Source organism: Siniperca chuatsi, linkage group LG12, assembly GCF_020085105.1.
Source record: "Siniperca chuatsi isolate FFG_IHB_CAS linkage group LG12, ASM2008510v1, whole genome shotgun sequence".
NCBI lineage: Eukaryota > Metazoa > Chordata > Actinopteri > Centrarchiformes > Sinipercidae > Siniperca > Siniperca chuatsi.
In genome coordinates, this window is record NC_058053.1 from 27,475,718 (window position 1) to 27,501,490 (window position 25,773).

Below are 25,773 nucleotides of genomic sequence, written 5' to 3' on the forward strand. Positions count from 1 at the left end.
GGAGCTGGAGGAAGTGTCTGGAGCGAAGGAAGTCTGGGAGTCCCTGCTTAGACTGCTGCCCCCGCGACCCGGCCCCGGATAAGCGGAAGAAAATGGATGGATGGATGGATGGTGTCACTGTGATTATTGACTAAGAAGTTAATAGTTGGCCCAACATTTCTTTTACCACTGCATCAATGACAATATAGGCCTAATGTCAATATTTTGCATATCCACTAGGTATACATTCAGAGCCCTTTTGTTGTATTCTTTTAGGTGACGCCTAGCTCATTGCCTGAAAACAGGCAATTCTTGTTCAAAATAAAATGAGGTCCACTCCAGACTAAACATCTAGAGTGAAGCGGATGATCCCAAGCTGTGGAATGTAATGATACAAAATATGAATTAATCAGACTTATTTATTGTCTTTAAAAAGCAGACCAGAGCATATCTTAATATTCTTTGCTTTTAATTAACTTGTAGGCTATGTTGACACATTTCACATATCTAGTCGTTCTATTCTAATGAACATTGTTTTATTGTTACATTTGTTTGAAATACCCTGCCCCCAGTCTAAACTCCTCTGACACTGTGAAATCAGACTGACAGCAACCCTCCCCATTCCCCCCACGCACACCCCACCCCCTACATGCACACACTCACTTTATACTTTATATCTTTTTATTTGTTATTATGCATATCTTTAATTTTATTATTATTACTTGACTGAGAGATCCGCTCAAGAATTCCAATGCCCTTGTACACCTGTGCCTGACAAAAGGCAAATAAAGTCTTGAACTTGAGCTTGAACATTGTCCAAGATGTTTTGTTTAGCCCTGTTAACGCAGGCTATGATCTTTCTTTGTGCTCCAAACAGGTACCTTGCCACAAGGGACTCCTACGCCACAGCAATTTGGGAGAGCTTAGTTGGGGAACACATGCCTATTCCCAAAAATGAAGATTGGAGGGAGATTGACCTCAAGCAGAGATGGAACTTCCCCAACTGTGTTGGTGCAATAGATGGCAAACATGTTGTCATCCAGGCCCCTTAGGTCATCTGGGTCACAGTTCTACAGCTATAAAGGAACTTTCTCCATCACCCTGAGTAGTATATAAAATACACCCTTTTCCCCAGGTGCATGAGTGTGTGTGCATGTGTGTGTGTGTGTGTGGGTATCTCACCGAAACTGACCGTGCGCGGCAGTAGTCTTGTTAATGTACGATATGATGTACAATCAGAGATGGCTTGATTCTTCTCGTTCTCCCAATGCGTTTGTCAAAAGGCTCCTGCAGCGTTAGATTTTTTAGATTTTGAAGATGCCAAAAAAGGTTATTTTCCACACCTATTCAACAATCGTTCCACTGGCTCCTCTGCCAGTCTCTCCGTCACCGGCCTCCAGTCCTGCTGCCTGCTGCCGTGATCTCCAGCCACATCCCCGGCCTCCAGAAGGGTTCCGCCTTCGCCGCCGGCCTCCAGAAGGGTTCGCTTCCTGACTTGATCTCCAGCTATGCCCCCGGCCCCTTGTGGCCTTCTGTCTTTGCCACCGGCACCCCGTCAGACCCCCAGTGGCCTTCTGTAACCCCCTCCACCCACCCAGCTCGATGTGAACTTTTTTTTGCAATTGTTGAAGGGATATCTGGGAGCCGTCCTGTGGTGGCCTACACTGGGGTGGTTTGCATCTGAAATGAGAGTCAGTACCTCCAAGTCTGAGGCCATGGTACTCCATCTGAAAATGGTCGATTGCCACCTTTGGGCTGGGAATGAGTTTTTGCCTCAAGTGAAGGAGTTCAAGTATCTCACTGTCTTGTTCACTAGTGAGGGTAAGATGGATTGTGAGATCAATAGGTGGTTTGGCGAAACATCAGCTGTGTTATGGGCATTGTACTGGACTGTCGTGACGAAGAGGGAGTGTGAAAACAGTATGAATATGAAAGCTCTCAATTTAACAGTTAATATGGTCATATTGGCTTTTGGGTTGAGACAGAAATAATGAGATTATGGATACCAGAATGACTTTCCTCTGCAGGTTGTCTAACAAATTAGTTAGACAACGATTAGTGCGCATGCGCCAGCCCGCATGCTGCCTGTTGCCGTAGCTCTGTCTCGTCGTCTTACTTTTTCCAACTTTTAACTTTCCTTTTTCTTCCAAACTTGAGTAACTTGGGTGTAAGTGTAATTTAAACTATGCTCTTTACAAAAATGAGGGTAGAAAGTGTTTTGGTACTTTTTTTCACCGTGGAACTTCTTTTGTTTCCCTTCGGGGATCAACAAAGTATTTCTGATTTCTAAAAAATAAAAAGAGGACTACAAGTATCTGGGAGTACACTTGGACAATAAACTGGACTGGGCCAGGAACACTCAAGCTGTTTACAGGAAGGGCCAGAGCTGCCTCTTTTTTCTGAGGAGGCTGAGGTCCTTCAACATCTGCCGGACTATGCTGAGGATGTTTTATGAGTCTGTGGTGGCCAGTGCTATCCTGCATGCTGTTGCATGCTGGGGCAGCAGGCCGAGGGTAGCGGACGCCAACAGACTCAACAAACTGATCCGGGGGTGGAGCTGGACTCTCTGGCGTTGGTGTCAGAGAGGAGGATGCTGGCCAAACTACACACCATCTTGGACAGTGTCTCCCACCCACTCCATGACATGCTGATCAAGCAAAGGAGCACCTTCAGCGAAAGACTCATCCCCCCAAAAAGCACCACAGAGCGCCACATGAAGTCATTCCTGCCTGTGGCCATCAAACTATTTAACTCATCCTTCTAAGTGTTGGTCTGTATGACCCTAGGTCACTAAACTGGACATCGATCATTAACATCTCTGCAATACTTGAAATAATTGTGCAATATTCTGTTTATTACTCCTGTGCAATATTAGTTTTTCCTATTTTAGTTTTTCCTATTTATTGATATTGATATTATTCATACCTCCATTACTGCTGTGCAATATCTTAATAATCTCAATAAGCTACACTTAACTCGACAGTACATGCACCACTACTTATTACTTATATTATTACATTGTATTATTATACTGTATTATCATCATCAACCGGTAAACCCACTTGGTACTTCACACCTCTCACTGTCTGATTGAGGTTGGTGACGGAGCGGAGCTCTGCTTTCCACAACTCCTTAACACCTCCTGCAGGAAGCCGAAGTTGTATTTCTGCACACTCTTATGTCCTCCATCTCTCTGCTCACTGTGGCTCTCAACCTGCTTGTCATCATCTCAGTCTCCCACTTCAGGCAGACATCAATTTCTCAGCAGAGCCCTCACTTATTAAGTTTTATAAATATGAAAAATGTACTTTTAGCTAGCTACTTTTTCCATTTTCCACAATTGTATGATTCTATGTGTAATGATATTTTTGTCTTTCCCTCCAGGCAGCTCCACACACCCACCAACATCCTCCTCCTCTCTCTGGCTGTCTCAGACTTTCTCGTGGGCCTCCTGCTGATGCCGGGAGAAGTCTTCCGCAAAACATCCTGCTGGTTTCTTGGTGACCTTGTGTGTTCTCTGTATAAGTATTTAGTGTGCATCATTACCTTTGCCTCAGTAGGAGACATGGTGCTCATATCAGCAGACCGATATGTTGCTATTTGTGCCCCTTTGCATTACCCCACAAGAATCACTGTGACAAGAGTTAAACTCTGTGTTTGTCTGTGTTGGCTCTGTTCTGTTTTCTACAGCAATCTCTATTTAAAAGATGGCCTGACTCAACCAGACAGGTATATTTCCTGCTATGGAGAGTGTGTGATTGTTATTGACTATGTTGCAGGAGCTGTTGACCTTGTTGTAACCTTTATTGCTTTCATTACTGTCATCATAGTTCTGTATATGAGAATATTTGCTGTGGCTGTGTCTCAGGCTCGTGCCATGCGTTCTCACATTACAGCTGTCACACTCCAGCGTTCAGTGACTCCAAAGGCAAAGAAATCTGAGCTGAAAGCAGCCAGGACTCTTGGCGTTCTTGTATTTGTGTTTCTAATATATTTCTGCCCATATTACTGTGTCTCTCTTGCAGGTGACAATGTGCTCAGTGCTTCATCTATAGCTTTTGTGATCTATCTGCCTTATTTTAACTCCTGTCTAAACCCTGTGATCTATGCCTTGTTCTACCCCTGGTTTAAAAAAGCTATTACTCAAATTGTTACGTTTAAGATTCTGCAGCCTGGTTCCAGTGAGGCCAACATACTGTAGAGAGGCTGTGAAGTGACTGAAATACGATCTGCTTGTTAAATTTAAACATTTGGTTCATTGAGTGGATTCATAAATCCAAATAGTGAAAATATGAACATAAAGAGATGGATGAAATGCATTTTGTGTGTAAATCTGCTCAATGTCAGCTCCACATAACTTGTGAAGAATGTTTTTAATTTTTTAAGTAATGGTGATCATAATTATTAGTGTTGCCATCCACTGGTAACCTGTCACAACATACAAAGCCTGTTGCACGAAATCTTGGTGTCCTGTTTGATAGCAATTTATGTTTTGAGCAACATATCACTAAGCTTGTCCAATCATGTTTCTATCACCTCAGAAACGTTGCAAAAATACGATCTATTTTAAATCTTAGTGATGCAGAAACTGTTGTGCATGCTTTTATCTCCTCACGCCTTGATTATTGTAACAGCCTGTTCACTTGTCTTAATCAAAAAGCTCTGACACGACTGCAGACTGTACAAAACTCAGCTGCTAGGCTGTTAACCAGGACCAAGAAGTATGACCACATAACACCTGTTTTAGCCTCTTTACATTGGCTCCCTGTTGGTTTTAGGATTGATTTTAAGATCTTGTTGATTATTTTTAAGGCTCTTCATGGCCTGGCCCCAGATTATATTTTAGACCTTGTAATCCCTTATGAACCTTCACGTAGTTTGAGATCTTCGGGCAGGGGTCTCCTGTCTGTTCCTGAGTCCAGGATGAAAACTAAAGGGGACAGAGCTTTTGCTATCAGGGCCCCGAGGCTCTGGAACAACTTGCCCGAAGAAATTAGGTTGTCTGAGTCAGTGTCTTCGTTTAAATCTCGTCTCAAAACACATTTTTATCTGAAAGCAGATCCTGATCCATCTTAAGACCCTCTTCTTTTATCCTCATGCAGTCATTACAGGTCTAAATATACCCCCTCCTCATATCCTTATTTAGTCATGTTCTGTAGATCGAAACCAGGGGCACCCCCCTCCATTTTCAATTACGTGCTGGACTTAGACCAGACTCCTTAACTGAATACCATCCAAATAGCAGAAAAGGGGAGGTGGATTTCTTCACCCAGCACCGTACAGTGAGTAAGTACATCAGTACACATCCCTCCACAGACGCCATGTTTATTTACTACTGTAGTCATGGAAACACTCTGAATAGCTCTATATTGCCCCTTTGAGGACTGACATTTGTTATTGTTGTTGTCCTCTGTGAGTAAAATTCACAATTTAGTTTTTAGTGACAATTTTAACCTCTTCTGGGAGCAGAGAAACTTTTTTAAAGAGAAATGGTGTTCATCCCAACACGCTTGGTCCCAGAATGTTATCGGAAAACATATCTCACAGCCTCTGCTCCTAACCTAAACTAAATCCATCGAAAGCCTTGTTCTTAGTCTTTCACACCCAACCTGGAAAACACGACTTTGTTATAGTGTACCATGCTACTAGTCCTAATTCTGAATTTTTATCTGAGCTTTTATCATGTTTAGTCCTTAAAACAGATAAAGTAATTATTGTAGGTGATTTTAATATTCATGTGGACATTGATAATGATAGCCTTAGTACTGCGTTTATCTCATTATTAGATTAGATTAGCTTTTGTCAGAGTGTACATGAAGCCACTCACTGTTCTGGTATATGTCACTGAAATTGAACATGTAATAGTCTTTCCACAGTATCCTTCTTTATCGGACCATTACTTGATAACTTTTGAACTGCTATTACTAGAGTACACGCAATTAGGCAAAAACTCACTCTAATCTACTTACTCTAGATGTCTACCGGCCTTCAGTCCTCCTGCCTCCAGACTTGATCTCCAGCCACCCCCTCCACCCACCCAGCTCGATGTGAATTTTTTTTTGAAATTGTTGAAGGGACATCTGGGAGCCGTCCTGTGATTTTCGATGGATTTGTTTTTTTATATGGACGTCTGGAAGCCGTCCCTTAAGGGGTGGGGGGTACTGCTGGATTACTGTAATTCTTTGTAGGCGAAATCCCTCTGGGGATCGAACAAGATGCCAGCGGCGAAGACGGAACCTCTGGATGGATGCCGGAGACGAAGGCGGAACCCCTGTGTAGGTCAAACAGGATACCGTGACACAGACGGAAACCCTCTGGAGGCCGGCGGTGTGGCTGGAGATCAAGACCAGGGTCTAATGACTGGAGATCTGAGTAGGAGGCCTGGCGACTGGAGATCTGAGCAGGATGCCGGTGACAAGACAGCAGAACTGGAGACCAGCGACAGAACATAAGGAGTGGGGGCCAGCAACAGGGTTGCAGAACTGAGAGGTGGTGGTGCCAGGGAAACAGGAGAGTCCGATTGAACTGTTCGACAACAATTCAATTCAATATTATTTATATAGCGCCAGTTTATAACAGAAGTTATCTCATTGCACTTTTCCTATAGAGCAGATTTAGACCGTACTCTTTATAATATTATTTACAGAGACCCAACAAATCCGGAGAGGGAGGCACAATGCAAATACCACCTAGAATTTTTAAAATAGTTGAAATGTAATTGCAGTGTTAATATTAATAAATTAATAATAATAGGAATGACAGCGTAGTTAGCAGCATAACTACGGGATGGTTCAGGACTCACCCAAGCCAGCGCTAACTTTAAGCTTTATCAAAGAGGAAAGTCTTAATGCTACTCTTAAATGTGGAGATGGTGTCTGCCTCCCGAACCCGAACTGGGATCTGATTCCACAGGAGAGGAGCTTGATAACTGAAGCGCAGAGTTCTAGTGGGATAATAAAGTATTATGAGATCTTTAAGATATGATGGTGCCGGACCATTGAGAGCTTTGTAGGTGAGGAGAAGGATTTTAAATTCTATTCTGGATTTTACAGGGAGCCAGTGCAGAGAAGCTAATATTGGAGAGATATGATCTCTTTTCCTAGTTCTTGTCAGTTGCTGCCGCTGTATTCTGGATCAACTGGAGAACACCTAGAAGTAACAAATGCATGCACTATCGTAGAAAAGGTTTCAGTCGTAGTCATCTGGACACTGTTTTCAGAATCAAGACGTTTCGGCTCCTATCCAGAAGTCATTCTCAATTGTGAAAAAATTGGACGGGAACTGGAAATTTAAGCTAATCTGAGTTACATAAGCCCTGCCCTCAGGAGGGAATCTGCCTGAGTATCTGTTAATAGCTAGTTTCACCTGAAACTGACCTAATAGTTTCAAGATGGCCCAGTGATCAGTAATCAGGCCTATTGTTCTCTGGTTGCATCTACTTCATCACTGTTAAGTGCCTGATTAGCATGTGATAGGCGTGACCAAGGTGATAATACACTCTGATAGACTTTGGGCAGATTAAATCTCAGACCACCATTTCTGTTCAAAGAGGGGTTCTCTTTCTTCACAAAAATGGCTTCCTTGACGCCCCGTTCAAACCAACTCTTCTCTCTACTAAGAATCTTCACCTCGCTGTTTTCAAAAGTGGCAGATTCCCTCCTGAGGGCAGGGCTTATGTAACTCAGATTAGCTTAAATTTCAAGTTCCCGTCCAATTTTTTCACAATTGAGAATGTCTTGATTCTGAAAACAGTGTCCAGATGACTACGACTGAAACCTTTTCTACGATAGAACACTCCTGGACGAATGAGGGACTACACCGTCAAATGCATGCACTAATTTTTCAGCATCATTTTGAGACAGGATGTGCCTGATTTTTGCAATGTTATGTAGATGAAAAAGGGCAGTCCTTGAAGTTTGTTTCCTGTGGGAGTTAAAAGATAAATCCTGATCAAAGATAACTCCGAGGTCCCTTACGGTCCTGCTGGAGGCCAAGGCAATGCCATCTTAAGTAACTATATCTTTAGATATAGTGTCTCTGAGGTGTTTGGGGCCAAGTACAATAACTTCAGTTTTGTCTGAGTTTAAAATCAGAAATTTACTGGTCATCCAGGTCTTTATGTCCTTAAGGCATGCTTGAAGTTTAGTTAACTGGTTAGTTTCATCTGGCGAAGATGAAACTAACCAGATGAAAAATGAAAGATGAATAGAATGGGTCCAAGCACAGAACCTTGTGGAACTCTGTGACTAACTTTGGTGGCGCAGAGGACTCACCGTTAACATGTACAAACTGAGATTGATCTGATTGATAGGATTTAAACCAGCTTAGTGTTGCTCCTTTAATGCCAATTACATGTTCCAGTCTCTGTAATAGGATGTAATGGTCAGTGGTGTCGAACTCAGTAGTAAGATCTAACAAGACAAGTACAGAGACAAGTTCATTGTCTGATGCTATTAAAAGGTCATTTGTAATTTTCACCAGTGCCGTCTCTGTGCTATGATGCATTCTAATTCCTGACTAAAAATCCTCAAATAAACTATTTTAATTTAGAAGGTCACACAACTGATTGGCGACTGCTTTCTCAAGGATCTTAGAGAGAAAGAGAAGGTTAGATATAGGTCTCTTGTGGTAGTTTAGGTGTTGTCACTTCCTGTTTTATTTTGTAGTGTGTTCCTTCCCTGGTGTATCTTGGGGTTTTTACTTCCTGTCTTTGTTTTCCCTCAAATTCTGATTGTTGGTCCTTCCTTGATTGTTTGCACCTGTGTCTCGTTGTCTCACCTCCCCTAGGGTATTTAGTCTGGGTCTCTTCTTTGTTCAGTGTTGGATCATTGTTGTACACATGGTGTTCCTGCTGAATGATTCTTACTGTGAATGTTATTCCTGTCTTTTGAGTGTCACTGTATGGTGCTCCTTTTGTTGTACCTGGTTCCTCTTCCCAGTTCCCCAGCATTTGTTCCGTGAGTTTGTATTGGATTCTTTGATCTCCTTTGGATCTTGGCTGGGTCCTGGAGTTTTGTATTTTGCCTGTTCCCTTGTGAACTGTTTTCCACCTTGGACTCACTCCCCTGCTTCCATCACTGCCAGCCGGTAACCTAAATGCCTTTTGTCATACCACCACCCCACTGTAGTCATCCAGCTACTTCACCCTGATACCGCTTCCTGTTCATCTGCTTTTGGGTTCACATACCACTACACAGCAAATACGACATCTATAGTTGGCTGAAACCCCTGCATCCAGAGTGGGCTTTTTAAGAGGAATTACAGCTACTTTAAAGGATTGTGGTACGTAGCCTGTTAATAAAGACAGATTGATCATATCCAGTAAAGAGGTGCTAACTAAGGGTAAAACGTCTTTAAGCAGCCTAGTTGGAATAGGGTCTAAGACACAGATTGATGGCTTAGATGAATTACTCATCAAAGTTAGTTGAAGAAGGTCAGGTTGATACGAGCAAAGCAGTCAAAATATATATCAGGTTTTACAGTTGTTTCTAAGGTTCCTGTGTTGAAGATAAGTCGGTACCGGTTGAAGGCAGGACTTGATGAATTTTTTCTCTAATAGTTAAAATTTTATTATTGAAGAAACTAATGAAGTCATTACTACTGAGGGTTATAGGAATACATGATTCAATAGAGCTATGATTCTCTGTCAGCCTGGCTACAGTGCTGAAAAGAAACCTGGGGTTGTTTTTATTTTCCTCTATTAATGATGAGTAGTAAGCTGCTCTGGCATTACGGAGGGCCTTCCTGTATGTTTTAAGACTATCTTGCCAGACTAAACGAGATTCTTCCAGGTTGTTGGAACGCCATTTCCTTTCATGTTTTCGTGATGTTTGCTTTAATTTGCGGGTTTGGGGGTTATACCGTGGAGCTAACCTTCTTTGTTTTCTAATCTTATTCTTTAGAGAAGCGATAGAATCGAGTATCGTTCGCAGTGAGCCTGCAGCTCTATCAACTAGATATAACTAGACATAACATTGAATTAAATGCAGATGGATTGCTTCCTTGAACCTAGCCACAGCAATATCAGATAGACATCTAGAGTAAGACTTTTTGCCTAATGGTGTGTAGTCCAGTAATAGCAGTTCAAAAGTTACTAAGTAATGGTCCGATAAAGAAGGATTCTGTGGAAAGAATATTAAATGTTCAATTTTAATGCCATATACCAGAATAAGGTTGAGGGTGTGGTTAAAACAGTGAGTGGCTTTATGTATACTCTGACAAAAGCCAATCGAATCTAATAATGAGATAAACGCAGTACTAAGGCGATCATTATCAATGTCCACATGAATATTGAAATCACCCACAATAATTATGTTATTTGTTTTAACGACTAAACTTGATAAAAACTCTGCAAATTCAGAATTAGGACCAGGAGCACGGGACACTATAACAAATAGAATTGTCGTGTTTTCCAGGTTGGGTGTGAAAGACGAAGAACAAGGCTTTCGAATGAGTTATAATTTAGTTTAGGTTTAGGGTTGATTAATAGGCTTGTGTCGAAGATGGCTGCAACTCCACCTCCTCGGCCTGTGCCTTGAGGAATATTATATTGATATAATATTATAGTATTAATATGACTGGGCGGAGTGGATTCATTTAGACTAAAATATTCTTCATGACCCAGCAAGGGTCAGCCTTTTTGTTTAGCTTTTTATTTATAACTCCACTTCTGATAACTTTTGGCTTTATTAATTTAATTAATTTTTTTAAGTGGTCGGGGGGCAGACACTGTCACTAAGGTGTTTTGGGTGGGTAACAGCTCTGGAAGCGCAGAGAAGCACGTAAGACTGCAACTCTGCCTCCTGGTCTCAACTCTGAGTTGTCATGGTATAGGTCCACTAATAAAATCTGTCAGATTTCTGGCTACGAGAGCTGCTCCATCCAAAGTGGGATAAATGCCGTCTCTCCTAATCAGACCAGGTCTTCCCCAGAAAGTCCGCCAATTATCTACAAAGCCCACATCGTTTGCTGGACACCACCTCGACAGCCAGTGGCGGAATGAAGACATGCGGCTAAACATGTCATCACTGGTCAGATTTGGCAGGGGCCCAGAGAACATTAACTTGATTGGCGTAATCGTGAGTCGTTACTGCCAACGTGAATAACAATCTTACTGTATTTACTTTTATCCTTAGCCAGCAGTTTTAAATAGGATTCAACATCGCCCGCTCTGGCCCCAGGAAAACATTTGACTATGGTAGCTGGTGTCGCTAAATTCACGTTTCTCAAAATGGAGCTGCTAATAATCAGAGTTGGTTTCTCAGCGAGTGTGTCGCTGAGTGGGGAGAACTTGTTAGAAACGTGAACAGGTTGGTGGTGAACTGTGGGCTTCTGCTTAGGGCTATGCTTCCTTCGGACAGTCACCCAGCCTCCCTGCTAACAGGAGCTACCTCTGGTCGGTCCGCACCGGCTAATGGAGGCTGGCTAACTACAGCAGCTTATGATCGAGTTCTCATGGTGCGGAACCGCATTTCCAATTTACTATGCAGAGGCCTTAGTCTCATTTGATGTGGTGAAGTGAATTCTATTTTTTTGATTAATGATTCATACTCTTTGTTTAAGAATTCCTATCCTTTGTCTGTTTGTAATTTATGGGGTATTCTTCCTTCATCTAAAACATCTTTAAAGGTCGATGAGACACATCTACCACTTTTATTTTTCAAACACCGAACCCCACTAGATCTAACTGGAAGTGGGTCGTAGACCTCAAGGTCTGTTTCTACACAGTAGGTCTCTCCAGACACAGATCCATCCCATTATGCTGTGTACACAACTTTCGAGATTCTTAGCTCTTTGCAAATTTTGTTTCTGAAATGATCCCAGTCTCTGGTAAAAAAAAACAAAAACAAATGTGTGGTGTAGTTCCACGAAGAAACATTTCATCACAGAGATGTTACAGAGGCATGTGGGGAGCAGAGGCTGTGAGATATGTTTTCTGATAACATTCTGAGACCAAGCGTGTTGGGATGAACACCATCTCTCTTTAAAAAAGTTTCTCTGCTCCCAGAAGAGGTTAAAATTGTCACTAAAAATTAAGTTGTGAATTTTACTCACAGAGGATAACAACAATAACAAATGTCAGTCCTCAAAGGGGCAATATAGAGCTCTTCAGAGCCTTTCCATGACTACAGTAGTAAATAAACATGGCATCTGTGGAGGAATGTGTACTGCTGTACTTATTCACTTCACGGTGCTGGGTGAAGAAATCCACCTCCCCTTTTCTGCTATTTGGATGGTATTCAGTTAAGGTGTCTGGTCTGGGACCAGCACCTAATTGAAAATGAGGGGGTACCCCTTGTTTCGATCTACAGAACATGACTAAATAAGGATATGAGGAGGGGGTATATTTAGACCTGTAATGACTGTATGAGGATAAAAGGAGAGGGTCTTAAGATCAGGATAAATAGACGTGTGCATTGTACCCTAGTATAGTCTGAAGAGACTGTATTCCATATATTGTTCTGCTTAACAATAAAGTCTTGAGTTGGACTCAAGCAGGTTCAGTGTACTTCGTCTTAATAATCATCACAACTGAAAAAACACCATTCATGTGTGTAAAGTCTTATTTGACTTTCTATATTCTATACAGGATATTACATATATTTTTTTTTATAATTTAATGAATAACATCAAAATCATTTAAAATTACAACCCACCAGACTCTGTGATTGTATCATGTGTCTTATTTTTCAAAAACGTAAAACTTTCTATGTTCTATATTGTGTTTATTCTTATGAGAATTTTAATACAATCCATTTCCTTTTGTTTTGTTTCATAATGCTTATTGAATTCAATTAATTTCAGTTTAATAACCACACAGTCAACCTTGTGGAATTTGATACCTATAAAGCATGTGAGAGTCTGGATACAACAGCCACAATATAAATAACAGTAGAAGTGCTGTTGTGTTGCACTTCTTACTATTACAAAGTAAAAGGTTTCCTGAGAGAAAAGACTTAATTATGAATTAATATGTGCATCATGTTTGTTAATTCACATCTTAATGGATGAAACTGGATGATGCCAAGATACAGTACATGGTGCTTATGATAAAATGACAACAGCAACAGAATAAAGAATATACACACCAGTACAAAACAACACCCTTGTGTCTAATCACAAGCTGAATGTGTGAGACAGGACTTCCCATGAGAGCTACAGACAGTCCAGGAACTGAAAAGACACAGGTTTGATATCTGCGACAGCCAGCAAGTGTCATAATACAGCCACATTTTACTAGCAACACTAATAATTATGATCACTGTTACTTAAAAATGTGGAGCTGACATTGAGCAGAATTACACACAAAATGCATTTCATCCATCTCTTTATGTTCATATTTTCACTATTTGGATTCATGAATTCACTCAATGAACCACATCTTTAAATTTAGCAAGCAGATCGTATTTCAGTCACTCCACAGCCTCTCTACAGTATGTTGGCCTCACTGGAACCAGGCTGCAGAATCTTAAATGTAACAATTTGAGTAATAGCTTTTTTAAACCAGGGGTAGAACAAGACATAGATCACAGGGTTTAGACAGGAGTTAAAATAGAACAGATAGATCACATAAGCTATAGATGAAGAATTGAGCGCATTGTCAACTGCAAAAGAGACACAGTAATATGGGCAGAAACATATTAGAAACACAAACACAAGAACACCAAGAGTCCTGGCTGCTTTCAGCTCAGATTTCTTTGCCTTCGGAGTCACTGAACGCTGGAGTGCGACAGCTGTAATGTGAGAGCGCATGGCACGAGCCTGAGACACAGCCACAGCAAATACTCTCATATACAGAACTATGATGACAGTAATGGGAGCAATAAAGGTTACAACAAGGTCAACAGCTCCTGCAACATAGTCAATAACAATCACACACTCTCCGTAGCAGGAAATATACCTGTCTGGTTGAGTCAGGTTGTCTTTTAAAAAGAGACTACTGTAGAGAACAGAACAGAGCCAACACAGACAAACACAGACTTTGACTCTTGTCACAGTGATTCTTGTGGGGTAATGCAGAGGGGCACAAATAGCCACATATCGGTCGGCTGAGATGAGCACCATGTCTCCTACTGAGACAGAGGGAATGATGAAGGACACATAATTATACAGAGAACACACAAGGTCACCAAGAAACCAGCAGGATGTTTTTCGGAGGATTTCTCCCGGTATCAGCAGGAGGCCCACGAGAAAGTCTGAGACAGCCAGAGAGAGGAGGAGGATGTTGGTGGGTGTGTGGAGCTGCCTGGAGGGAAAGAGAAAAATATCATTACACATAGAATCATACAATTGTGGAAAATGGAAAAAGTAGTTAGCTAAAAGTACATTTTTCATATTCATAAATCTTAATAAGTGAAGGCTCTGCTGAGAAAGTGATGTCTGCCTGAAGTGGGAGACTGAGATGATGACAAGCAGGTTGAGAGCCACAGTGAGCAGAGAGATGGAGGACATAAGAGTGTGCAGAAATACAACTTCGGACCAAGGAAGTGTCGGCTTCCTGCAGGAGGTGTTGAGGAGTTGTGGAAAGCAGAGCTCTGCTCCGTCATCAACTTCCATCAGACAGTGAGAGGAGGAAAGGAGAAGCTGCAGCTCTGGCAGATTCTGACCAAAACTCTTTATCATACAAGTGATTTATCTCTTTCTGACATTCAGTTTGTCCCTCCTCTCCTCTCGCTCTCAGTCTCTGTTGGACACTGACGTTCCTCCTCTCTTGTTCTTCATATCACACCATCATCATCTTCACCACTTTCTCTCCAATCCTCCCTCTGTATCACTCTACTACACTACCTCTGTTATTTTCCACTCTTGCTTCTTTTCCTTTGTTAGACAACCTGCAATGGAAAATCATTCTGGTATCCATAATCTCATTATTTCTGTTACAACCCAAAAGCAAATATAACCATATTAACTGTTAAATCGAGAGCTTTCATATTCATACTGTCTTCATACTCCCTCTTCGTCACGACAGTCCAGTACATTGCCCATAACACAGATGATGTTGTGCCAAACCACCTATTGATCTCACAATCCATCTTACCCTCACTAGTGAACAAGATTGTGAGATACTTGAACTCCTTCACTTGAGGCAAAACTCATTCCCAGCCCAAAGGTGGCAATCCACCATTTTCCGGTATAGTACCATGGCCTCAGACTTGGAGGTGCTGACTTTTATCTCAGATGAAAACCACCCCAGTGTATGCTGAAGGTCAAAGGCCAATAAAGTCAGCAGAACCACGTCAAAATCAGAATCATTATCAAAAATACTTTATTGATCTCCGAGGGGAAACTCTTTCGTTACAGCTGCTCACTGTCACATCAATGCACACAGGAATAGAAGTACTAAGCAAATCAAAATATAATACACTATAATGCAGGTAAGATAAATTAAGTACATAGTGGATATAAGTATAAAAGCTAAAATAAGTTTAAGTACCAAAATGGATTTAGAGGTTGAGAAGTATATACGGTATAATACAATGTAAAAATATAAGTAGTAAGTAATAGTGCAATAATGAGTACTGTCAAGTTAAGTGTTGCAGATTAAACAGGTTATTAGATGGTAGATATTGCATAGCAGTAATAGAAGTATGAATACATATCAATAAATGGGGAATTTTAAACTGAAAATAGCGGATAGAGGATACTGAACAATTATTTCAAGTATTGCAGTGATGTTAATGATCCAATGTCTAGTTTAGTGATCGGCAGAGGAACAATCCTCACCAAACTAGACTCTCTCCACTCCTCTGATACAGCTTGACATTCTTTACAGGAAAATCACAAACAGAATTGGCAACAAGGGGGAGCCTTGGTGAAATCCAACACCCAATGTGAATGCAGCAAATTTTCAATCTCTTTGAGGCCCCTTTCTTGAGCTTGATGGCTTCCTTCACCATTAGTGTCCACCTGGCTTGCTACAACTCCAAGCAGCCGCCTTCAAAATGACACAATAGATGTCCCATGCCTCCCACGGGACATGGGAAATGCTCCTGCAGATTTCTGAGTTGAAGACCTCGCAAACAGCAGTCTCTACCAGGTAGTCCCAGTCCACCCTCACCATCCCACCATCTCATTAAACTCACTTACGAGGTGGTGATCAGTTGCCAGCTCTGTTCCTTTCTAAACTCAAGAGTCTAATGCTGCCTTCTAATGATCACTTCTAATGATAAGAAATTTGTTCTTCGGTCACCGCGAGGTAGGGCACAGCAGCCGGCGCAGAGCACTGGCTGATGCAAAGTACTTTGCATGAAGCTATTCACCATGTTTCTAGAGACCGTTTTGTGTACGATGCATTTGAGTTTATCTCAGAAGAAGGACCTGGCAATTGCCATTTCGACCAGACGGCGACTAAAAAAATAGCGATCAAGAAGAGTTTGGGTGCATGAAACGTTGTTGTTGTTTTTTATGCAAAAGGAGAATTCAACTTGGTCAGAGAGCTAAGGAGGTTCCAATCATACTTTAGGTTGAACAAGAACCTGTTTGATGTTCTCCTGGAAAAGATTAAACCTTTCATCTAAAAAATGGACATTGGATTCCGCCATCTGTCAAAGGTAGGCTAGTATTTGGGTAGTGTCCCACCTAAACTCTGTTTACCCACCTTTTTATTTGTGGAATTCAGTATCTACCTGTTCAAGATGATGAATGAATGAATTCATGAATGAATTGATTTCATTGACAATTAAAATACATAACGTTAGCTTACAACCACATAGAAGTCATTGTTTATTTACAGATTTATGGTTGAAATTCATTGTATAGATTCTAGTATCATATTGATGCAAGTTGGTAATTTGTAATTATTGGTGTCACTGTGATTATTGACCAAGGAGTTAATAGTTGGCCCAACATTTCTTTTACCACTGCATCAATGACAATATAGGCCTAATGTCAACATTTAGCATATCCACTAGGTATATATTCAAGAGCCCTTTGTTGTATTCTTTTAGGTGACGCCTAGCTCATTGCCTGAAAATAGGCAATTCTTGTTCAAAATAAAATGAGGTCCACTCCAGACTAAACATCTAGAGTGAAGCGAATGATCCCAAGCTGTGAAATGTAATGATACAAAATATGAATTAATCAGACTAATTTATTGTCTTTAAAAAGCAGACCAGAGCATATCTAAATATTCTTTGCATTTTAATTAACTTGTAGGCTATGTTGACACATTTCACATATCTAGCTCCTTGCATAGCTTATTACACAATCGTTCTATTCTAATGAACATTGTTTTATTGTTACATTTGTTTGAAATACCCTGCCCCCAGTCTAAACTCCTCTGACACTGTAAAATCAGACTGACAGCAACCCCCCCCCAACCCACACACCCCCCTTCATGCACACAATCACTGTATAATTTTTATTATGTGCATCTTGTATTATTTGTTAATAATTTCCCAATGTGCATGTGTGCGTGTGTGTGTGTGCTAGAGCACATGTTAGTGTTTTTTGGCCCAAAATGACATTTGGTTCTGTTTCCCACAAAACTCAGGAGATACACTGTAGACAGATAGGGGGGTGTAGATATGAAAGTGGGGTACTTCCTAACAAGTGTGTGTGTGTGTGTGTGTGTGTGTGTGTGTGTGATTGAAACAGAGGTTTCAATGTCCCCTCCCTTCACACTTCTAGCAATCATCCTCTTCTACTAGTAAGGAAATATTATTTTAAGTTACATTCACTCTTAATTATATTAAGTGCGAATGTTCCCATGGGTAAACAAGAGGTGGAGGGGTGGAGATCATAAAGTGAAAATATGTTCCAACATGTTAGTGAGTGATTGTGACATCCTTATAAGATCTGACTATATAAAAACAAAAAATTATCGAAAGCATCTGGAAGATCTCGCTTGCAATTCATGTATTTAAACAAGCGTTTTGAAAAACATTTACCTTATCTAGCAGTGAAATTTTCTCAAAAAGAGGAGCAGATGGTTGTTATCTGTTAGAATGTGAAATCTTTCTCAAAAAACCTCTTCTGCATCAGAATGTGATTATTTAAGGAGATATTGATATTGGCTGCTTAGACGTAGTAAGGCGCATCTGCTAACATGTTGAGCAACAAAGAGGAGGCAAACAATGGCAAACAATGCCAAGAGATTAGCCAGTATTGCTTTATGGGCTTCTGGTAACTCATGTGTCAAACATTTTGTGTTCAAAAATTTAGGCAGTCAAAATACAGAACTTTTACGTTCATCACGTCAAGATTTGACAATTACCTTGTGCTGGATTATTTTACCAAACAGGGTATCACCCTGACCATGCGCGGTGGTAGAGTCTTGTTAATATACGATACGATGTACAATCAGTGATGGCTCGATTCTTTCAGTTCTCCCAATGCGTTTGTCAAAGGCTCCTGCAGCATTAGATTTTATAGATTTTGAAGATGCCAAAACTGTTATTTCCCACACCTATTCAACGTTTAGTTCCACCGGCTCCTCTGCCAGTCTCTCCATCACCAACCTTCAGTCCTGCTGCCCCGTCGCCAGCTTCCTGCCATAACCCTGCATCCTGGGAGCGCAGTGTTCTAGTGGGGTAATAAGGTATCATGAGATCTTTACGGTATGATAGTGCCTGGCCATTAAGAGCTTTGTAGGTGAGGAAAAGGATTTTTAATTCTATTCTGGATTTTACAGGGAGCCTGTGCAGAGAAGCTAATATTGGAGAAATATGATCTCTTTTCCTAGTTCTTGTCAGTACACGTGCCGCAGCATTCTGGATCAACTGGAGAGTCTTAAGGGACTTGTTCAAGCAGCCTGATAATAAGAAATTGCAATAGTCCAACCTAGAAGTAACAAATGCATGCATTGATTTTTCAGCATCATTTTGAGACAGGATGTGCCTGATTTTTGCAATGTTATGTAGGTGAAAAAGGGCAGTCCTTGAAGTTTGTTTCATGTGGGAGTTAAAGGATAATTCCTGATCAAAGATAACTCCGAGGTTCCTTACGGTGCTGCTGGAGGCCAGGGCAATACCATCTAAAGTAACTATATCTTAACTATATCTTCACAATAACTTCAGTATTGTCTAAGTTTAACATCAGAAAATTGCAGGTCATCCAGGTCTTTATGTCCTTAAGGCATGCTTGAAGTTTAGTTAACTGGTTAGTTTCATCTGGCTTGATCGATAGATGTAATTGGGTATCATCGGCATAGCAATGAAAGTTTGAGTGTTTCTGAATAATATTGCCTAGAGGAAGCATATATAAGGTGAATAGAATCGGTCCAAGCACAGAACCTTGTGGAACTCCATGACTAACTTTGGCGTGCACGGAGGACTCATCGTTAACATGTACAAACTGAGATCGATCTGATAGATAGGATTTAAACCAGCTTAGTGCTGCTCCTTTAATGCCAATTACATGTTCCAGTCTCTGTAATAGGATGTGATGGTCAATGGTGTCGAACGCAGCACTAAGATCTAACAAGTACAGAGACAAATCCATTGTCTGATGCAATTAAAAGGTCATTTGTAATTTTCACCAGTGCCGTCTCTGTGCCATGATGCACTCTAAATCCTGACTGAAAATCCTCAAATAAACTATTGTTATTTAGAAAGTCACACAACTGATTGGCGACTGCTTTCTCAAGGATCTTAGAGAGAAAGGGAAGGTTAGATATAGGTCTATAGTTGGCTGAAACCCCTGGATCCAGAGTAGGCTTTTTAAGAGGAATTACAGCTACTTTAGAGGATTGTGATACGTAGCCTGTTAATAAAGACAGATTGATCATATCCAGTAAAGAGGTGCTAACTAAAGGTAAAACGTCTTTAAGCAGCCTAGTTGGAATAGGGTCTAAGAGACAGGTTGATGGCTGAGATGAATTAATCATCAAAGTTAGTTGAAGAAGGTCGATAGGAGCAAAGCAGTCATAATATATATCAGGCTTTACAGTTGTTTCTAAGGTTCCTGTGTTGAAGAAAAGTCGGTACCAGTTGAAGGTAGGACTTGATTTTTTTTCTCTAATAGTTAAAATTTTGTTTTTATTATTATCATGAAGTCATTACTACTGAGGGTTATAGGAATACATGATTCAGTGAGCTATGACTCTCTGTCAGCCTGGCTACAGTGCTGAAAAGAAACCTGGGGTTGCTTGTATTTTCCTCTATTAATGATGAGTAGTAAGCTGCTCTGGCATTACAGAGGGCCTTCCTGTATGTTTTAAGACTATCTTGCCAGACTAAACGAGATTCTTCCAGGTTGTAGGAAAGCCATTTTCTTTCATGTTTTCGTGATGTTTGCTTTAATTTGCGGGTTTGGGGGTTATACCATGGAGCTAACTTTCTTTGTTTTATTATCTTATTCTTTAGAGGAGCGATAGAATCGAGTATCGTTCGCAGTGACCCTGCAGCTCTATCAACTAGATATAACTAGACATAACATTGAATTAAATGCAGATGGATCGCTTCCTTGAACCTAGCCACAGCCATATCAGATAGACATCTAGAGTAAGACTTTTTGCCTAACGGTGTGTAGTCCAGTAATAGCAGTTCAAAAGTTACTAAGTAATGGTCCGATAAAGAAGGATCCTGTGGAAAGAATATTAAATGTTCAGTTTTAATGCCATATACCAGAATAACGTCGAGGGTGTGGTTAAAACAGTGAGCGGCTTCATGTACACTCTGACAAAAGCCAATCGAATCTAATAATGAGATAAACGCAGTACTAGGGCTATCATTATCAATGTCCACATGAATATTAAAATCACCTACAATAATTACTTTATCTGTTTTAAGGACTAAACTTGATAAAAATTCAGAATTAGTACCAGGAGCACGGGACACTATAACAAATAGAATTTGCTGTCGTGTTTTCCAGTTTGAGGTGTGAAAGACTAAGAACAAGGCTTTCGAATGAGTTATAATTTAGTTTAGGTTTAGGGTTGATTAATAGACTTGTGTCGTAGATGGCTGCAACTCCACCTCCTCGGCCTGTGCCTCGAGGAAAATTATATTAATATAATATTATAGTATTAATATGACTGGGTGGAGTGGATTCATTTAGGCTAACATATTCTTCATGACCCAGCGAGGGTCAGCCTTTTTGTTTAGGTTTTTATTTACAACTCCTCTTCTGATAACTTTTGGGTTTATTAATTGAAGTGTTTGGGGGGCAGACACCGTCACTAAGGAGTTTTGGGTGGGTAACAGACAAACAAGCAGATCGTATTTCAGTCACTCCACAGCCTCTCTACAGTATGTTGGCCTCACTGGAACCAGGCTGCAGAATCTTAAACGTAACAATTTGAGTAATAGCTTTTTTAAACCAGGGGTAGAACAAGACATAGATCACAGGGTTTAGACAGGAGTTAAAATAGCACAGATTGATTAAATAAGTTATAGATGAAGCATTGATCACACTGTCACCTGCTAAAGAGACACAGTAATATGGGCAGAAACATATTAGAAACACAAATACAAGAACACCAAGAGTCCTGGCTGCTTTCAGCTCAGATTTCTTTGCCTTCGGAGTCACTGAACACTGGAGTGCGACAGCTGTAATGTGAGAGCGCATGGCACGAGCCTGAGACACAGCCACAGCAAATACTCTCATATACAGAACTATGATGACAGTAATGGGAACAATAAAGGTTACAACAAGGTCAACGGCTCCTGCAACATAGTCAATGTTAATCACACACTCTCCATAGCAGGAATTATACCTGTCTGGTTGAGTCAGGTTGTCTTTTAAATAGAGATTGCTGTAGAAAACAGAACAGAGCCAACACAGACAAACACAGAGTTTAACTCTTGTCACAGTGACTCTTGTGGGGTAATGCAGAGGGTCACAAATAGCAACATATCGGTCGGCTGATATGAGCACCATGTCTCCTACTGAGGCAGAGGTAATGATGAACACTAAATACATATACAGAGAACACACAAGGTCACCAAGAAACCAGCAGGATGTTTTTTGGAGGACTTCTCCTGGTATCAGCAGGAGGCCCACGAGAAAGTCTGAGACAGCCAGAGAGAGGAGGAGGATGTTGGTGGGTGTGTGGAGCTGCCTGGAAGGAAAGAGAAAAATAACATTACACATAGAATCATACAATTGTGGAAAATGGGAAAAGTAGTTAGCTAAAAGTACATTTTTCATATTTATAAAACTTAATAAGTGAAGGCTCTGCTGAGAAATTGTTGTCTGCCTGAAGTGGGAGACTGAGATGATGACGAGCAGGTTGAGAGCCACAGTGAGCGGAGAGATGGAGGACAGAAAAGTGTGCAGAAATACAACTTCGGACCAAGGAAGTGTCGGCTTCCTGCAGGAGGTGTTGAGGAGTTGTGGAAAGCAGAGCTCTGCTCCGTCATCAACTTCCATCAGACAGTGAGAGGAGGAAAGGTGAAGCTGCAGCTCTGGCAGATTCTGACCAAAACTCTTTATCATACAAGTGATTTATCTCTTTCTGACATTCAGTTTGTCCCTCCTCTCCTCTCTCTCTCAGTCTCTGTTGGATACTGACGTTCCTCCTCTCTTGTTCTTTGTATCACACCATCATCATCTTCATCACATTCTCTCCAATCCTCCCTCTGTATCACTCTACTACACTACCTCTGTTATTTTCCACTCTTGTTTCTTTTCCTTTGTTAGACAACCTGCAATGGAAAATCATTCTGGTATCCATAATCTCATTATTTCTGTTACAACCCAAAAGCAAAAATAACCATATTAACTGTTAAATCGAGAGCTTTCATATTCATACTGTCTTCATACTCCCTCTTCGTCACGACAGTCCAGTACATTGCCCATAACACAGATGATGTTGTGCCAAACCACCTATTGATCTCACAATCCATCTTACCCTCACTAGTGAACAAGATTGTGAGATACTTGAACTCCTTCACTTGAGGCAAAACTCATTCCCAACCCAAAGGTGGCAATCCACCATTTTCCGGTATAGTACCATGGCCTAAGACTTGGAGGTGCCGACTCTCATCTCAGATGCAAACCACCCCAGTGTATGCTGAAGGTCAAAGGCCAATAAAGTCAGCAGAACCACATCAGAATCAGAATCATTATCAAAAAACTTTATTGATCTCCAAGGGGAAACTCTTTCGTTACAGCTGCTCACTGTCACATCAATGCACACAGGAATAGAAGTACTAAGCAAATCAAAATATAATACACTATAATGCAGGTAAGATAAATTAAGTACATAGTGGATATAAGTATAAAAGCTAAAATAAGTCTAAGTACCAAAATGGATTTAGAGGTTGATAAGTTTATACGGTATAATACAATGTAAAAATATAAGAAGTAAGTAATAGTGCAATAATGAGTACTGTCAAGTTAAGTGTTGCAGATTAAACAGATTATTAGACGGTAGATATTGCATAGCAGTAATAGAAGTATTAATACATATCAATAAATGGGGAATTTTAAACTGAAAATAGCGTATAGAGGATACTGAACAATTATTTCAAGTATTGCAGTGATGTTAATGATCCAATGTCCAGTTTAGTGATCGGCAGAGGAACAATCCACACCAAACTAGACTCTCTCCACTCTTCTGATACAGCTTGACATTCTTTACAGGAAAATCACAAACAGAATTGGCAACAAGGGGGAGCCTTGGTGGAATCCAACACCCAGAGTGAATGCAGCAAATTTTCAATCTCTTTGAGGCCCCTTTCTTGAGCTTGATGGCTTCCTTCACCATTAGTGTCCACCTGGCTTGCTACAGCTACAAGCAGCCGCCTTCAAAATGACACAATAGATGTCCCATGCCTCCCACGGGACATGGGAAATGCTCCTACAGATTTCCGAGTTGAAGACCTCGCAAACAGTGGTCTCTACCAGTTAGTCCCAGTCCACCCTCACCATCCCACCATCTCATTAAACTCACTTACTAGGTGGTGATCAGTTGCCAGCTCTGTTCCTTTCTAAACTCAAGAGTCTAATGCTGCCTTCTAATGATCACTTCTAATGATAAGAAATTTGTTCTTCGGTCACTGCGAGGTAGGGCACAGCAGCCGGCGCAGAGCACTTGCTGAGGCAAAGTACATTGCATGAAGCTATTCACCATGTTTCTAGAGACCGTTTTGTGTACGATGCATTTGAGTTTATCTCAGAAGACGGCCCTGGCAATTGCCATTTTGACCAGACGGCGACTAAAAAAATAGCGATCAAGAAGAGTTTGGGTGCATGAAACGTTGTCGTTGTTGCTATACAAAAGGAGAATTCAACTTGGTTAAGGAAGCTAAGGATCCATGACAAGGGGTTCCAATCATTCTTTAGGTTGAACAAGAACCTGTTTGATGTTCTCCTGTAAAAGATTAAACCTCTCATCTAAAAAATGGACATTGGAATCTGCCATCTGTCAAAGGTAGGCTAGTGTTTGGGTAGTGTCCCACCTAAACTTTGTTTACCCACCTTTTTATTTGTGGAACTGAGTATCTACCTGTTCAAGATGATGAATGAATGAATTCAGCCTAACTGATTTCTTTGACAACTAAAATACATAACATTAGCTTACAACCACACAGAAGTCATTGTTTAGTTACAGATTTATGGTTGAAATTCATTGTATATTTTATAGTATCATATTGATGCAAGTAATGGTAATTTGTAATATTGGTGTCACTGTGATTATTGACTAAGGAATTAATAGTTGTCCCAATATTTCTTTTACCACTGCATCAATGACAATATAGGCCTAATGTCAATATTTAGCATATGGACTAGGTATACATTCAGAGCCCTTTTGTTGTATTCTTTTAGGTGAAGCCTAGCTCATTGCCTGAAAACAGGCAATTCTTGTTCAAAATAAAATGAGGTCCACTCCAGACTAAACATCTAGATTGAAGCGGATGATCCCAAGCTGTGGAATGTAATGATACAAAATATGAATTAATCAGACTCATTTACTGTCTTTAAAAAGCAGACCAATCATTATTTTTTCTTTTATCTATTTACACTGCAATACTATTATTAGTGGTATGCATGGGTCCATGCCTTGAAAAGATGTTATACATTATGCTGTTTTGTTGTAGCTAAGCTGTCTAGGGAAGGGATAGGTTTGGGTGGGTGGGGAGGGTGTGTTGTTGTTATATTTGAAATAGAAGGAAGTAAAATGTATCTTTGATTGTTTTAATGTATGTTGTTTTACTCCTTCAATAAAAAAAAAAAAAAAAAAAAATAAAAAGCAGACCAGAGCATATCTTAATATTCTTTGCTTCTAATTAACTTGTAGGCTATGTTGACACATTTCACATATCTAGCTCCTTGCATAGCTTATTACACAATCTTTCTATTCTAATGAACATTGTTTTATTGTTACATTTGTTTGAAATACCCTGCCCCCAGTCTAAACTCCTCTGACACTGTGAAATCAGACTGACAGCATCCCTCCCCCATTCCCCACACACACACACCCCACCCCCTACATGCACACACTCACTTTATAATTTTTATTATGTGCATTTTTTATTATTTGTTAATAATTTCCCCATGTGCATGTGTGTGTGTGTGTGTGTGTGTGTGTGCTGGAGCACATGTTAGTGTTTTTTGGCCCCATTGACATTTTGTTCTGTTTCCCACAAAACAAAGGAGATACACTGTAGACAGATAGGGGGGTGTAGATATGAAAGTGGGGTACTTCCTAACAAGTGTGTGTGTGTGTGTGTGTGTGTGTGTGTGATGAAAAACAGAGGTTTCAATGTCCCCTCCCTTCACACTTCTAGCAATCCTCCTCTTCTAGTAAAGAAATATTATTTTGAAGTGCGAATGTTCCTATGGGTAAACAAGAGGTGGAGGGGTGGAGATCATAAAGTGAAAATATGTTCCAACATGTTAGTGAGTGAT

General features: G+C 40.6%; 2 protein-coding genes and 1 pseudogene across 3 annotated transcripts; 1 reads left to right on the top strand and 2 right to left on the bottom strand.

Annotated features, from left to right (window-relative positions):
* Positions 1 to 1,664: 1,664 nt before the first annotated feature.
* On the top strand, positions 1,665 to 4,274 carry LOC122886074 (annotated as a pseudogene).
* An 8,409-nt stretch (positions 4,275 to 12,683) lies between these two features.
* On the bottom strand, positions 12,684 to 14,664 carry LOC122885945 (trace amine-associated receptor 13c-like). 2 transcript variants are annotated; one of them, XM_044217738.1, is made up of 2 exons: positions 14,363 to 14,664; positions 12,684 to 14,224 (listed from the first exon to the last, which is right to left on the bottom strand). In XM_044217738.1, the coding sequence occupies exons 1-2, from the start codon at positions 14,599 to 14,601 to the stop codon at positions 13,408 to 13,410; spliced, it is 1,056 nt and encodes a 351-aa protein (XP_044073673.1). In that variant the 5' UTR covers positions 14,602 to 14,664; the 3' UTR covers positions 12,684 to 13,407. The 2 variants fall into 2 exon arrangements, with proteins under 2 accessions (XP_044073673.1, XP_044073674.1); XM_044217739.1 differs by having other exon boundaries at positions 14,459 to 14,659.
* Positions 12,684 to 22,386, bottom strand: LOC122885946 (trace amine-associated receptor 13c-like). Its single transcript, XM_044217740.1, has 3 exons — positions 22,118 to 22,386; positions 21,135 to 21,979; positions 12,684 to 13,379 (listed from the first exon to the last, which is right to left on the bottom strand). The coding sequence occupies exons 1-2, from the start codon at positions 22,354 to 22,356 to the stop codon at positions 21,163 to 21,165; spliced, it is 1,056 nt and encodes a 351-aa protein (XP_044073675.1). The 5' UTR covers positions 22,357 to 22,386; the 3' UTR covers positions 12,684 to 13,379; positions 21,135 to 21,162.
* Positions 22,387 to 25,773: the final 3,387 nt, after the last annotated feature.

Excerpts from the sequence above, each read along its gene's own strand:
- LOC122885945 (XM_044217738.1), bottom strand. The coding sequence starts at position 14,601 with ATGATAAAGAGTTTTGGTCAGAATCTGCCAGAGCTGCAGCTTCTCCTT. Across the intron at positions 14,225-14,362 it reads ATCTCAGTCTCCCACTTCAG|GCAGCTCCACACACCCACCA; the intron begins GCAGACATCACT and ends CTTTCCCTCCAG.
- LOC122885946 (XM_044217740.1), bottom strand. The coding sequence starts at position 22,356 with ATGATAAAGAGTTTTGGTCAGAATCTGCCAGAGCTGCAGCTTCACCTT. Across the intron at positions 21,980-22,117 it reads ATCTCAGTCTCCCACTTCAG|GCAGCTCCACACACCCACCA; the intron begins GCAGACAACAAT and ends CTTTCCTTCCAG.